Source organism: Thamnophis elegans, chromosome 2, assembly GCF_009769535.1.
Source record: "Thamnophis elegans isolate rThaEle1 chromosome 2, rThaEle1.pri, whole genome shotgun sequence".
Classification (NCBI taxonomy): domain Eukaryota; kingdom Metazoa; phylum Chordata; class Lepidosauria; order Squamata; family Colubridae; genus Thamnophis; species Thamnophis elegans.
This window is the reverse complement of record NC_045542.1, coordinates 111983289-111997544: the sequence shown is the minus strand read 5'-3', so window position 1 is coordinate 111997544 and position 14256 is coordinate 111983289. Positions and strand designations below refer to the sequence as shown.

The 14256-nt window shown below is 36.8% G+C and overlaps 2 protein-coding genes across 3 annotated transcripts in view; both read left to right on the top strand.

The window, feature by feature from the left end:
* Positions 1–5638, top strand: part of SUSD3 (sushi domain containing 3) — a 55957-nt gene extending 50319 nt beyond the window's left edge. Inside the window, exon 5 of the mRNA XM_032208830.1 lies at positions 4775–5638. Within this exon, the coding sequence (XP_032064721.1) occupies positions 4775–4991 (217 nt within the window). The 3' untranslated portion in view covers positions 4992–5638. The remainder of the gene's footprint in view (positions 1–4774) is intronic.
* A 7224-nt stretch (positions 5639–12862) lies between these two features.
* Positions 12863–14256, top strand: part of CARD19 (caspase recruitment domain family member 19) — a 31172-nt gene continuing 29778 nt past the window's right edge. For both annotated transcript variants that reach the window (XM_032210676.1, XM_032210674.1), the window contains exon 1: positions 12863–12983. In XM_032210676.1, coding sequence (XP_032066567.1) covers positions 12968–12983 — 16 coding nt within the window. In that variant the 5' untranslated portion in view covers positions 12863–12967. The remainder of the gene's footprint in view (positions 12984–14256) is intronic.

The window sequence follows — 14256 nt, the reverse complement described above, 5'->3', positions numbered from 1 at the left end:
CTCAACACTGTCGATTCATGCACCCATTTCTCTACTAAGATTAAATTATCCAGGTTATAATTATTTTCCCACTTCTGTCGAATTCCTACCAACATCAGGGTCACTCCTTCCAGTTTCACACAATCTGTGACTGAGTTGCCATCTGCAAGAGAATAATGAAGTTTTAAGGAAAATAAAGCCAAAGTGAGTTGAAATATTCATAAAATGCACCCCCACCACCCCAAAAAATCTGCTGTATGATCAAATTCCTATTAGAGTTGTCTTCACAAGTCGTCTATTCCAGGTAACATAGACAGCTAGTTTGGTCTAGGAGTTAAGCCACCAGTTAGAAACCGGGTGAGTTCCCGTCCCACCTTAGGCATAAAGACCAGCTAAGTGACTTTAGGCCAGTCAGTCTCTCTCAACACAGAAAATAGAATAAGAATAAGAATAGAATAGAGCAGGGGTGATCAAACTTGGGAACTTTAAGACTTGTGGACTTCAACTCCCAGAGTTTCCCAGCATGCTGGCTGGGAATTCTTGGAGTTGAAGTCCACAAGTCTTAAAGTTCCAAGTTTGGATACCCCTGGAATAGAGAATAGAATAGAATAGAATAGAATGGAATAGAATAGAATTCTTTATTGGCCAAGTGTGATTGGACACACAAGGGATATGTCTTTGGTGCATATGCTCTCAGTGTACCTAAAAAGACAAAATACATTCATCAAGAATCATAAGGTACAGCACTTAATGATAGTCATAGGGTACAAATAAGCAACCAGGAAACATTCAATATCAATATCAATATAATAATATCAATAATATAATATAATATAATATCAATATAAATTGTAAGGATACAAGTAACACAGTTACAGTCATACAGTCATAAGTAGGAGGAGATGGGTGAGAGGAACGATGAGAAGACTAATAGTAATGCAGCCTTAGTGAATAGTTTGACAGTGGTGAGGGAATTATTTGTTTAGCAGAGTTGATGGCGTTTGAGGAAAAAACTGTTCTTGTGTCTAGTTGTCTTGGTGTGCCGTGCTCTATAGAGTTGTTTTGACAGTAGGAGTTGAAACAATTTATGTCTAGGTGCACAGGGTTGTTGTGACGGGAAAATAAAAGGAAGGAGCATTAGGTTTGTTTGCCATCTTGAATAATTTACACAAATAACGGTGGGAGAAAATAATCTATATTTAATCAAATCGTTAATACTCTTAATATCTGTCATGAGTTTCTGGTGATCCCGAATCAGCAATGTGAGAATAAAATGAGCAAAAATAATTCGCTCGGAGTATATAGGGCTCTAATAGTAATAATTGATAATTTAATTGATTAAATTATTAGTGATAAGTATTCTGATAGAAATGATTTGTTCAGGAGATTTCTTAGGAATTCTATAAACGTGGGATGTGAGAAATCTCCAGTAATTGTTGCTGTTAAAAACATTGTGATTGATGTTTTAATATAATTCCTAAAGATAATTGATTTTCCCAGTCCCCACTCTGTTCACAATTATGTTTTATTCTTATAAAAATCAAACTTGAGTCAAGATAATTTGATTTAGACAAATTGAGTTTTATTGAGTTTTTAAGGTACAGATTTTAATGACGTTTATTCAATATCTACTGGTGTTTTAAGCCTAATGTAATTATTTCAATGATTTCTTTTGTTTTACCCTGGCAAAAATATTCTACCTGCTGTTTCTTTGACTTAAAACTTCAAAGAATATTCTAGAGAAGTGTCTTTCAGACTTGGCAACTTAATGCTGCCTAAGGCGTTATGGGAATTGAAGTCCATACATCTGAAAGTTGCCAAGTTCGAAAAACAACTCTACACAGTCAGTTACAGAAACATAGGTTTGGTGGCTGGAAATACCAAAGATTTTTTAAATAATTTGTGTCTGAAGGAACTTTCTATTTGAATCACTATTGCCTTCTGCCACACCTTAAAATTGAAAATGATATTCTATGGCTTCCAGAAGCTAGAATCAGAGACAGACATAGCTGACAATCTCACCTTTCCCTTCAAATTATATTGTACATCCTTTCTTCCCTTGTTGGCCTTTCAGTTTCATTTCTGACTTTTATTATTTTGGGAAAATCCAATGCTGTATCCAATGTCATTAATCCATTAATACAATGTCAGAAGCACAAAGTGTGGTATTCGGTGAATTATTTCCTGTAACTTGCATAGCTTCAACTCTCCCTAAGGCCATTGCAAAAGTGGTGTTTGAATGTCAGAAACAATAAATTAATAGAATTCCAAGGAATCCAAGTGAAGAATGTGCCATAAAGATGGCTGTGTGGATGTGGATTATGCAAAAGCTTCTTTCCAGTAAAGGTCAGTATGAAGACTGCAAAACTGGTGCAGTTGAGAATAGACTTCCTAGTTTTTGATTCTTGGGTCATTGAATGGAAAAGTAGCAGAATTCCCTCATGGAAATATCAAGGCGCTACGGGAGGGATGAGGGTGCTGCAGAGAGATGCAGGAGGCTGTGGGAAGGCCACACCGCAAGCTGTGTGCGAGTCCAGACTAGACTTTGGATCAGTAGTGGGTTTCAAATTTTTTAAGAACTTCTTCTGTAGGTGTGACCTGCTTTGTGGGAGTGGCTTGCTGGCCATGTGATTGGGTGGGAGTGGCTTGCCAGCCATGTGACTGGGTGGGAGTGGCCAACTTGTAAAATGTGGTGAAACTCACTTAACAACGCTCTTGTTTAGCAACCAAAATGTTGGCTCAGAAACTGGCATTTGAAGCATGCAAGTCTTAAAGCTGTCAAGTTACAAGACCCTTGCACCCCTAACCCTTTAGAAAAAAAAAACCAGGGGTGTTCAAACTTAACAGCTTTAAGACTTGTGGACTTCGACTCCCAGAATTCCTCCTCTCGCTCTTCATCTTGATGATATGTGGGCGGGCGGGGGGGGAGGGAGCTGGAACCAGTTCTAAATGGCACTATAGATTTGTGGAACCTCTTCTATAGAAGAGGTTAGAACTGGCAGGAACCCGCCGCTGTTTTGGATGCCCAGCACAGGCTGGGTGCAAATCAGAGGGAGAGTTGGGCAGGCCCAGGAAGGCCATGCATGAATCTAGAGAAGTTAAGGAAGAGCTTGGAAGGCCCAGGGCAGTCTGCATGTGAGCTGAAAGACCCTGAGCCAGTGGAGGTTGCACACAGATGAGAGGTGGGAATGACTTATGAGAGCAACTTCTGATCTTTCCTGCTGGCTTCCCCATTGACTTTGCTTGTAACAAGCTAGTAGGGAAGATCACAAATGGTGATCACATGACCATAGCTCTCTGAGATGTTGTACTCACAAGTTAGGCATCAAAGGACCCAAATTGCGATCATGTGACCCTGGGGATGCTGCAATGGCCAGAATTTTAGGGTCACACATTCATTTTTTCAGCACTGCCATAACTTTGAACAGTCATCGAACTAATAGACATAAGTCAAGAGCTATCTGAAGTTCTTTCCAGAAACATGAGTGTTGATTGACATGAACTATTCTGCTTTGATAATCCATGCTAACTTTCCAAACTTCCTAGAATTTCCTCTGTCCCCAGACCAGTGGTGGGTTGCTGCCACTTCAGCCCGGATTGGCTGAACCAGTAGTAGCACCCAGATGCTTCTGCACATGTACAGAAGCGTTGCATGCGCAGGAGCGCACCCAAACCGGAGGTAAAAAAAATTAGCAACCCACTTCTGCCCCAGACCCATAGAGCAGAAATCAAATCAAATCAAACCTTTATTGTCAATGTACAACATGTGTACAATGAAATTGAATGACTCTCCCTTGGTGCACCCCACCCCACCCCGAAACACAAAATAAATAAAAGAAAAAGAAATCACTAAACCCAAATAAGTAATAACTAGCACACATTCCCATATACATATATGTATATAACATTTATGTATATAACATATAGAACATTTGACTCCCTTGTTTATTCGGCAGGGAAATTTTTCCTCACCATTTTCAAGACCCAAATTATCTCAGTGAAAAAATGAACAATTATGTCTTCTAGCTTCATCCAGTTGTTATACAGTTAACAAAATTTTATATATACATTTATTTTGTGTTACATTTTTACTGATAAAGAAATAAAGGAAAACTAGTATAGAGCTCTTTCAAGCTATTTAGCTCTCATCAGCTAGCCATACTCTTCTAGGATCCGAACTTGGGCATATTAGGCAGTTGTAGTAACCTCTAAGCCACAAGTTATCCTCACTTTATTAGCTGAACCAGGGGGGAAATTAAGTGTTTTTTCTTCTGTCAGATTATCTGGTCTACCCAAATATGGGAGGGAGCTCTGTGTGTGTGTGTGTGTGTGTAATATTTTATAATATATATGTATTATATAATTGATTTCTCTACAAAAATCTTTATTTGCACAAATCAAAACATGTTTCATTATTAAACTGGTTAATATTTTAAAATTGTCAAACATGTCTTGCCTTTATGCCTTTTCAGGGAATAAAGTTTATGATTTTAAGTACTTCTACATGCACATAACCACAATTGATTGTATTTCTCTATATTCTTTTATTGTTTTTTTATCAAACAGTACACATCTGGCATTTAGACTGGTTTTAAATGAATGTTAACTATTGTTGAATAGATTTATAACTGTTCAAGTTACAAAAGTATTAACTATGCATTTCACATTCTTATTTGTTGTGCTTTTAATTTCAAATGCCAGGCAAAATTGCAATACTGTAACTAAATTAAACCAAAGCTATTGTTTTTTCTCTCTTCTAAATAAATAAAAAGAATGTGTCTTCTTTGTTTTCCAGCTTCAAAGAGGATTGGATTAGAGACATGGCACAAACACGCTGTTCTGGAGAATACGACTTACAAAATAAATCAGCTAGAACTAGTAATGCACTTGGTAAACATTTGGTCCCTGGACATAATGGTGGTGTACAGAGGATCCATACAGTACATGCAGTAGCCGTCTACGGGCAGGATAAAGATATACTTGGAAAACTGCATACTCACTTACCTGGATAAACAGCCTCAACTGTTAAAAGGACCAAAGGAAATTGTGAATACACATGCTTACTGAATGTGCCTTAAAAACAACATTAAAATAAATGTCTGTCTCTTATATATCGGTTGCGGTAAATGTCTGACTATAGCTATAATTTAGCAAATTGCCCAAAATATGGAAAACTAAATTCAGTTTCACAAAAAAAGCAAAATAAAATGCATTTTTGACATTTACCAGGGCAGCACATGCTTAAAAAACAATTAGGAAGAAATTACTTGGATTTGCACAAGCACAGCACCCCCTTTCATTAAAGAAGCACAATTTTATTCCATGTGAGCTTCAGTAAAAGGTGCTGGTGCTTTAATGAATGTGACAGAGGCTGTACTCTGTTCCAAGGCACTTTGGAATTATTTTTAATGTTTGTCCATACCTGCGATTTCATATCAAGCTACCATTTCGACACTTTGCTTAAAAAATTAAAAAGGGATGACATCAAGAAATGAATTGTATGTTGTTTTAATATGTGCTTCAATGTTGGATCTTAACAGTTTGTATCTTTTCTGCATGTGACCATCCTGATGATAGTGAGGATGAATTCTAACTGCAAATTTAGTTTACCTTCTCTTTATATATATATATATCAAAAAAGAAAAATGTATTTTTTCACAAGAAGATGAAATTAAAATAAATAAATATATATTTTAATGAGAAATTGGTCAAGCAAACATGTTGGTTCAGTGTCCAGGTTGCATTATAATCTTCTATTTCAAGTCCTTTATCATGTGTCCTATTTGAGCTGTGGTGGCACAATTGTTAGAATGCAGCATTTCAGGCTAATTCTGCCGACTGGCAGCAGTTCGATCCCGAGTGGCTGAAGGTTGACTCAGCTTTCCATCCTTCTGAGGTCCCAGATTGTTGGGGACAATATGCTGACTCTGTAAACCACTTAGAGAGGTCTGTAAAACACTGTGAAGAGGTATATAAATCTAAGTGCTATTGCTATTATTATTGTTAGGAGAACTTAGATACCACTTTTCCATTTACTGAATGTCACAACAGCTAATGTAAAAATAAAGCAAAACTCTTTTGAAAACAAAAAAACAAGTTCAAGTGCAGCAACCTAATTTCAAAGCAAATAAGTGAAAAAGCTGCCATATCAATCAATTGAAACTGAAATTACCCACTGGTGGCTTTAATAAAAAAAAATCATAGGGTGCCTAAAAGGGATAAAATCAAGGTTATATGAAAAAGAGAGAACAGCTTATTTTTTAATAGCCATGCAATTATCCTTTGAAGCACAGCTTCTGGTGATTATCTTAATAGAGGAGTTGGTTTGTTCTTACAGGTAGAAGAATAAAGATTGTGAGAGAATAGCAATTCTGAGATACCACCCTTTGATTTTTAAAAGTATTCAGTGATAATGAATTCTAACAAGTCAACAATAAAAAAATAAAAAATGCAATAATGGGCAATACGAAGAAAAAAATAAGGCAAGGATGACAAAAAAGGATAGGGAAGGTATAGAAAATCCACACAATGGGGGGGATTCACTACTTATTTATTAGATTTTTATCCTGTTCATATTATTTTATAAGTAACTCAAGGTAGCGAAAATACCTAATACTCCTCCTTCTCCCACAGCAAGTCTGTGAGATGATTTTGGCTGAGAGAGAAGGACTGGTCTAAAATCACCCAGCCAGCTTCATGCCTAAGGCGGGACTAGAACTCACAGTCTCCTGATTTCTAGGCCAGCACCTTAACCGCTATATGAAACCAACTCTCACATCCTAGTGCTAACTCATCCTCATGAAAGCCGTGGATCAAAGGTTCTAGCAGAGGAGTCGTTCAAAGTCTCAATGTCATATGGAGCAGGGTTTTTAGGTTGCTCCATGGAACCCTAAGATTCTTCAAAAACTTGATGAGTTTCATGAGAGTCTAATGACAAAATGAAGAAATTCATTTAGAATCATAGCATCATAGGACTGAAAGAACTTGGGGTGTCTTTTAGTCCACCACCACCACCCCACCCAAGGCTGGAATCCTTAATACCATCCAGGACAAATCATGATTTAGCCTCAATCTCTTCTCTGCATTCTTTCTATGGCCTCGCATTTTTTCTGTATTGTGTGTTACTTTACATATGATTTTGCAAATATTTTGGCAGCCTAATCATAAGAAACACTATACCCTAAATGTAGTAATAGAAGGAACAATCATAAGCATCAAAGATCAAATATCTAGTAATAAATGTTCACCAAAGATGTATAATGGACAAAGAGATTCACATATGATGCAATAAGGCAAACCAAGAATGGGCAGCTTGCTCCACTCCTATAACATAAGGCAGTACCAATCAGCACAAAGAAGCATCTCTTATAAGGCCTACTCATCCCCACCCTATGTTACCAGGGCCAAACATGGACATTTACAACAAAACATAAACAATAGTTAGTCACCACAGAAATGAGATGTTTGAGGAAAGTTGCTGGAGCGACCAGAAGAGATAAAATCAGAAATGAGACCATAAGAGAAAGAATTGGCATATCTTAAAACTACACACAAAACAGTAAATAAAGTGGTTTGCTCACTTGGAGAGCATGTCGTGGGAGTCTTATGCCAAACAATGCATATACAAAAAGAGGAGAAGGTCAAAGAACACAAGGCAGACCCAGAAGACAGAGAGACAACATCAAAACTACACTACAACAGCATCAAAAGTTGTAGTAGTTTGTAGTTTTATTGAACTTGTATGCCGTGCTATTCCCCAAGGGGACTCAGGGCGGCTAACACACTAAATAGGGGAAAGGGGAAATACAAAAAACGAAAAGACAGACAAATACAAACAGATTAAAAACTTGTCAACAGCCGGAATCATTCGAGTGGGGCTGGGAACTCATCAGCCCCAGGCCTGCCGGAACAGCCAGGTTTTAACGGCTTTGCGGAAAGCCTGAAGGGTGGTGAGGGTCCGGATCTCCACGGGGAGATCGTTCCAGAGGGCCGGAGCAGCCACAGAGAAGGCCCTCCCCCGGGGGGTCGACAAATGACCCCCCGGGGGAGGGGTCTAGTTGATGGAATCCGGAGGAGGCCTAATCTGTGGGATCTAATCGGTCGTGAGGAGATAATTGGCAGAAGGCGGTCTCTCAAGTACAAAAACAATGGTTGAGGCTGCCAGAAGAGCAAGAGCCAAAATTTTGTTTCTCCCCTGATATCTGAAATGGTAAAAGAGGAAGAAAATAACTCATAACTAGTAATTTCTTTTTTTTAAAAAAAAAAGTCTTACTGAATTTGAACACATCAATTTTCTGCACTAAAGTGTTGCAGTTATTATAACCATCTTGCAGATGTTGTGTCTCCAAGTCAGGATTGATTCCTGATGACTGCCTGGCCCTGGACATGTCCCTATAATTTTCTTAGCAAGAATTCAAAAGCAGTTTTCCTAAAATGGGACTAGAGCTCATGGTCTCCTAGTTTCTAGCCTGGTATCTTAACCATTACACCAAACATATTGTTGCTAGGGAATAATATAAATGAAGAAAAACTAAAACAAAAAACGATATCCATGTTTATCAGAAAATTTGAACCTTGAAACTCCTTGTTGCTTAGCTACTACTACAGTACATGCATCTTTTACATATAACAGAGAAAACAGGAAGAGTAAGCATGTAAAAACTAGCAATAGAGTGAAGACAGATAATGCTTAAGGAAGTGGCTGCTGGGGCTTCGTAGTGGGTTTTGTTGTTCAGCTTGTGGTCCCAAAAAGAGCAATAAACACAAAAGCATTTTCAGCTAGAGAACAGTCTCTATCCTCATCAGAGACAGATAGGCACAAAAATAAGTAATACAGCACATTCCTTTTTTAAAAATCCAAAATAGAAATAATAACACCAACAATAATCAGAAACAGCACAAAGATACCAAGCCTTGGGAAAGCAGTAGACTTACAGAAGGAATATTATTAAAACACTAAGATTTATTTAAGCAATTTTGATTCTGCAAACTACAAGGTGCTTTATAAAGAAATTGCACTCAGACAATTTGGTGATGATTATCTTCTGTTTCTCCTGTAAATATCTTTTGTTTATGATAATGATGTCCCTGGAGCTTTAATTATTGCCCATGTAAGAAATTATGTATCATTTAAAATATGTATAAGAAAAATGAAAGGAATGAGTAAACCCAGCAAACATATAAACTAACACATTTAGAGAATTATAGCCTTCCCATTCTTATCAGTTAATGAATTGGAGCAGGCTGTCTTGCAGATTGCTTTAATGTGCAAAATAGCATGCAGTTCTAGAATTGTATGGTTCTTCCAGTTCTACCTCTAATTGTCTAGTGGTAACAACAGTCAATAATGCTATGTGCATCTTGAATACTTCTACTGCCACAGCTTCTATTCAACCTGTTTTAATGGGCATATCTTGTTTGCATGACATAACAGTATCACAAGAGAGACAGGAAATGATCACAAGTAACAGTATTGTTAGGAGCCTCCTGTTTTTATCAGGCTCACCTAGACAGTTTTAGGACCAAAGCTAAACAACATATTATATAGCAAACTCTGAAGGTGATACTGATTGCAAACTCCAGCTTCAGATATTCAATACTCCCTATGCCACCAATAAGAATTCATTGAGGAAGAAGGCAGGGCTTAGCAGTGAGAAAACGGAGTTTCAGGCTATTCCTGAAATTCCCCTATTCCGAAGGAATTTTGGACGGGTCGTCGGACCCTAGCTGTCCCGTAGAGACAGTGAAAGGTGAAGGGAGATCCAGTGACCTCAGAGACGTTCACAAAGTCTCTGGGGGGCTTGGAATTAACCCCTCCTGCCAACTCCTTTCTGGATTAGCTGTATGCTAACCGAAACTGCAGGTTGCCCCTAAGAATGGTGAAAGTGGATTCAACTGGTAAGCTGATTTTATTACTCAAAGAGAGACGGTCCGCACTAAAATTTAAGCTAATTGAAACCAAAGAACAGAAGAATCTAGTGGCGTATTGGTTTTTTTAAAATGGATTTATGGCCGGTGGTTATCCTATTTCTTAAACACTTCAAGGAATTCTTCAACATTCCCCCCTGACTCTTTCTAAGTGGGTACTACAAATTGGCTTTCTACGATCTGACACTTTTATTGCTTGGTTGTGTTGGTCTAAGATCAGATAAGATCGCACAGCTCCCAGCGTGTCTTTACTTGCAAATATCTTAGAGCCTCTAACTGCGTCATAACATGGCGTTGATTTATATTCCCAAGGGCTCGTTCCAAATACTTTTTTCTGCATTTCAAAAGTTGTTTGATTCATATCAAAGATTTGAAAAAAAAATTGGATTATTTGACATTAAAATATGAAGAAAAAGGTGAGAACGTTGAATGTTCGAATGCTCCTGAAATACAAATGAAAAATGTGAGAAATGACGTCTGGTCTATCTCGGAGGAAGAAAGGAATGCAATGCTGGAAAGGGGGGCAGCTATACGGAAGATTCATTTTAAGAGACAAAGCGCAGGAGGATTGAGAAGTATTAAAGAATCTACACTTTATGAAACATCATTAGCAGATTTCTTAATCCCACCCTTGAGAATTAAAGTCAATTTGAAAAGTTTAACAATCCTGGGACAACATTATTATCTCATCAGAGACATCCTGAGCAAAAAGGTGCGAAGATATCCCTGTTTGGACTTGCTTATAAAAACATTTGGTAAATCTATTCAACGAATGACAATAGGACTGAGAAGGTTTTGTTATTGGAGAGACATAGGCTGATAGATGGAAGAATACAATTTAAAATTAGCTAAATCTAATTACTCTTATTTGTAATAGATATAGCTGAATAACAATTGATATTGATAGTAATGTATATAATGTGGAGTTGATATGATAAATAATAATTGGATATGAGAAAGGAAGGTTGGAAATACTTTTGGACTATATACAAAGGTTATTAATCACAATAATTATCACTATTAAAAAATAAAATAAAATATATACAGTTAAATGTTAATTAATATGGGGAAAATGTTATGATATACGATATAACTACATAAAGAAGGGAGAATGATAATAAACTATACTGCATGGAAGATGGAGTTTTTGGTATTAAATATTATGGATGTTCAGCTAAAATAGGATATGAGGATTTGATGTTAATAGAGGATTTTACAAACAAGTAAATGAAATGTCAGCATGTGGTTATGGATTAATTCTTTGGCACAGTTAAGGTTGAAGGATGTTTAAATAACTGTAGTTAACTAAAAGTGGAATTAATGGAAGAGATGCACCAAAATATGTTGTAACCAGCTGATATACTTTTTTTAATAATATATACCTGTGTTCTTTTTTTTTTTTTTTTGTTTTCTTCCCTGCCTTGTCTTTTTTTTTTTTTTTTTGGCTTTTTTTTATTTTTTCTTTTCCCACTGGTGTGGGCATGTATTGTTTAAGATTATTATTATTATCAATATTTTTAAAGAATAATTACAGTCAAATGAAAATGGATATATGATGATGGTGATATGTATGAATATTTGAGTTAAAATGCTTGAGTTAACATGAGTTATGTTTGTTGACTGTGGAGGAGATGTACGAAAGTTTATTTGTGACCGACTGATACACTTTCTATAGCATGTAAAGAAAGATGTTGTACTTGTTTTAAATTAGAAATTTAAAAAAAAAAATTTTTAATTAAAAAAAAAGAATTCATTGAACATAGCTCAAAAAATCCACAAGTCTTACGATTGTCATTTAATCCCACACTCTGAAGGTAGCAAGCTGAGTTCCCAAAGTTTGGAATAGCACTGACAATTATTTCCATATTCTGAAGATAGCGAGCTGAATTCTCAAATGGCACTAACTCGGTATTTTCCTTCTAGGCTAATCTTAGCAATTTAGCTCATTGAATAATGGATTGTGTGGTCCCTGTTCTGCCTCTACCTTCACTGTCTGAAACATTAGTATGTCTTCAGTGGTGCCTCTTGTCTCTTGACCTGGAAGATCAGGTGGGTTTAAAGGATCCTCTTCCCAGATAAGTGAAAGTTGTTTTTACTTACCTCACCGATAGAATACCTGTCCAGAGATTCTTTGGGGGAATCATCTTTAAATTCCAGGCATCTGAAGGGGGCCATTAATCCAGTCCTATGCTTGAGTCCATTCATGGGTTGTTTACAGGTACCCAATTTTTCAGAGTATTTCCAGGATTTAAGAACATTTTGCTCATGAAGCAGATCTAACCATTTTATTTAATGGCTTTTAAGTTTGTAGAATGATCTACCTACAAATTTTAGTTGGTTATTATTGTCATTATATTTCTATGCAATTGAGAACAGAAGGATACCCTTTATTTTGAGGGTGCATCATAGTGGGCATGTTCACTCTTCTTTTTTAATCTTAATGTCTAATTTGGAGTGTTCAATATAAATATTGCTACTCGGTTATTAATTGAAACTTTCTTTTTAGTCGATTAAGTGCTTTTAACTGGGTAATATAAGTTAATAATTAATTAATGGAAGGGATTGTACTATAGAAGGATTACTTTCAAAAATTAATGTAGGACAGCATATTTAAAAACATTATTCCAGGAAAGAGAAGGTTTGCTGTGGGTATATCATTGTTTTGTCAACAGTATGCCAGTAAACCTTCAGTTAATCTCATTTTAAGCATATAAGGATGATTGAGGATGAAAGAAAAACAGTGTACAGTCAGGCTGGACAACTTTCAATAAAAATAACTATACGTAGGATTTTTAAAACCTGAATGAAACCCAAGGGCAAAGGAATATCACTGGATTACACACCCCCTCCCTTCCCTGTATGTATTTTTCCAAGGGCGAAAAAAGGACCCCTGGTGGCCAAAACTTTAATAAGGTGACACTCAAATTTTACTTTCACTTTTCCATAAACTCGTCATTAAACTTCCGTTGCTGGCAGCAATTGAAGGAGACAATTCTTCAGCTTGCCAAATTTAATGGGCTTCTTTCAGTCATAGCGGGAAAAACTGTCAAACTCATAGACAATGATCTTCAGAAAATGTAAGTGATAAGATTCCCCCTCCCCCTCCCCCACGAGGATGCCTTTTCCAACCAGGCTGCTGAGAGAAATGTGTTCTTGTTTTTTCAAGACAATGGAAGTTTTGCTGAAGGGATAAGAGAATTTATGGACAGCTTTAGGGGAAAAGGGAGTGCCTGCTTAATCTCAACTTCCTTTTTTGTGTGGATCTAATCTGCTTATTTTTTGCTGAGATATTTCAGACTTTATATTTATAACTTTTAACCATGTAAAAATCTATTGCATGCAAGAATATTCAGGGAAAATGCTGTATAATTTTTCAGCCCAAGCAATTGCAAGTAATCTTATTTTGGACTGAATTTATTCTTCTGTGGGAAATATTTCTGATATTATTTCTGGGCAGGTCAAGATAGCAGTTTATTATATAAACAATTATATGCACTAAAATGATATATTTGACTGTTAGGTTTTAGATCTGCTAACCAAAAATGGGTCTATTTTTAGAAGTACGATTGTGACTTGTAAAGGATAGGGATATGGGGAGAAGGAACTCCAAGAATCTTTTTGAATGCTTTCTCTTGCTGCCAGGTTTAGAACTTAAATCAAGAGTTTAAGGAGGGAGAGGTTTGTCTCAACCAACATCAGCGCTAATATTTCTGAAGGTTAAGTGTGAGGACTTTTCAAAAGCAGCTTTCCATATATAGGCAGCAACTGGAAACCTTTTTCTATAACCTTGGTTATAAAAATCTTCTTCAGAGGTTATTAAGTTACAACTGTGATTTCAATTGACCAGTCTCATATGTTGGTTCTACCACAAAACCGCGGACGACAAAATCGCGGACAACGGAAGCGCGTCTGTGACGTCATCACAGTGCGACGAAAAAGATCGAAAAATTTAAAAATAAAGCGAAAACCTTACCCTAAACCCCCCAAACCTAACCCTAATCCTAACCCTAAACCTAACCCTTAACCTAACCCTAAACCTAACCCTAAACCTAACCCTTAATGTAACGAAAAACCTAACGCTAACACTTAACCTAACGCTAAACATAATACTAACGCTCTAACCCTAACCCTAACCCTTAACCTAACCCTAACCCTAACCCTTAACCTAACCCTTACCTTTATGTGAATCGGCTTGCTGTAATTTAATTTTTATTGCAATTTTTCGATCTTTTTCGTCGCGTTGTGATGACGTCACATATGCGATTTCGTCGACCGCGCTTTTGTGGAACGCGGTTTTGACAGGTCACGCATATGTTTCCAGAACTTGGAATGATTTTCAGTACTTCCTAG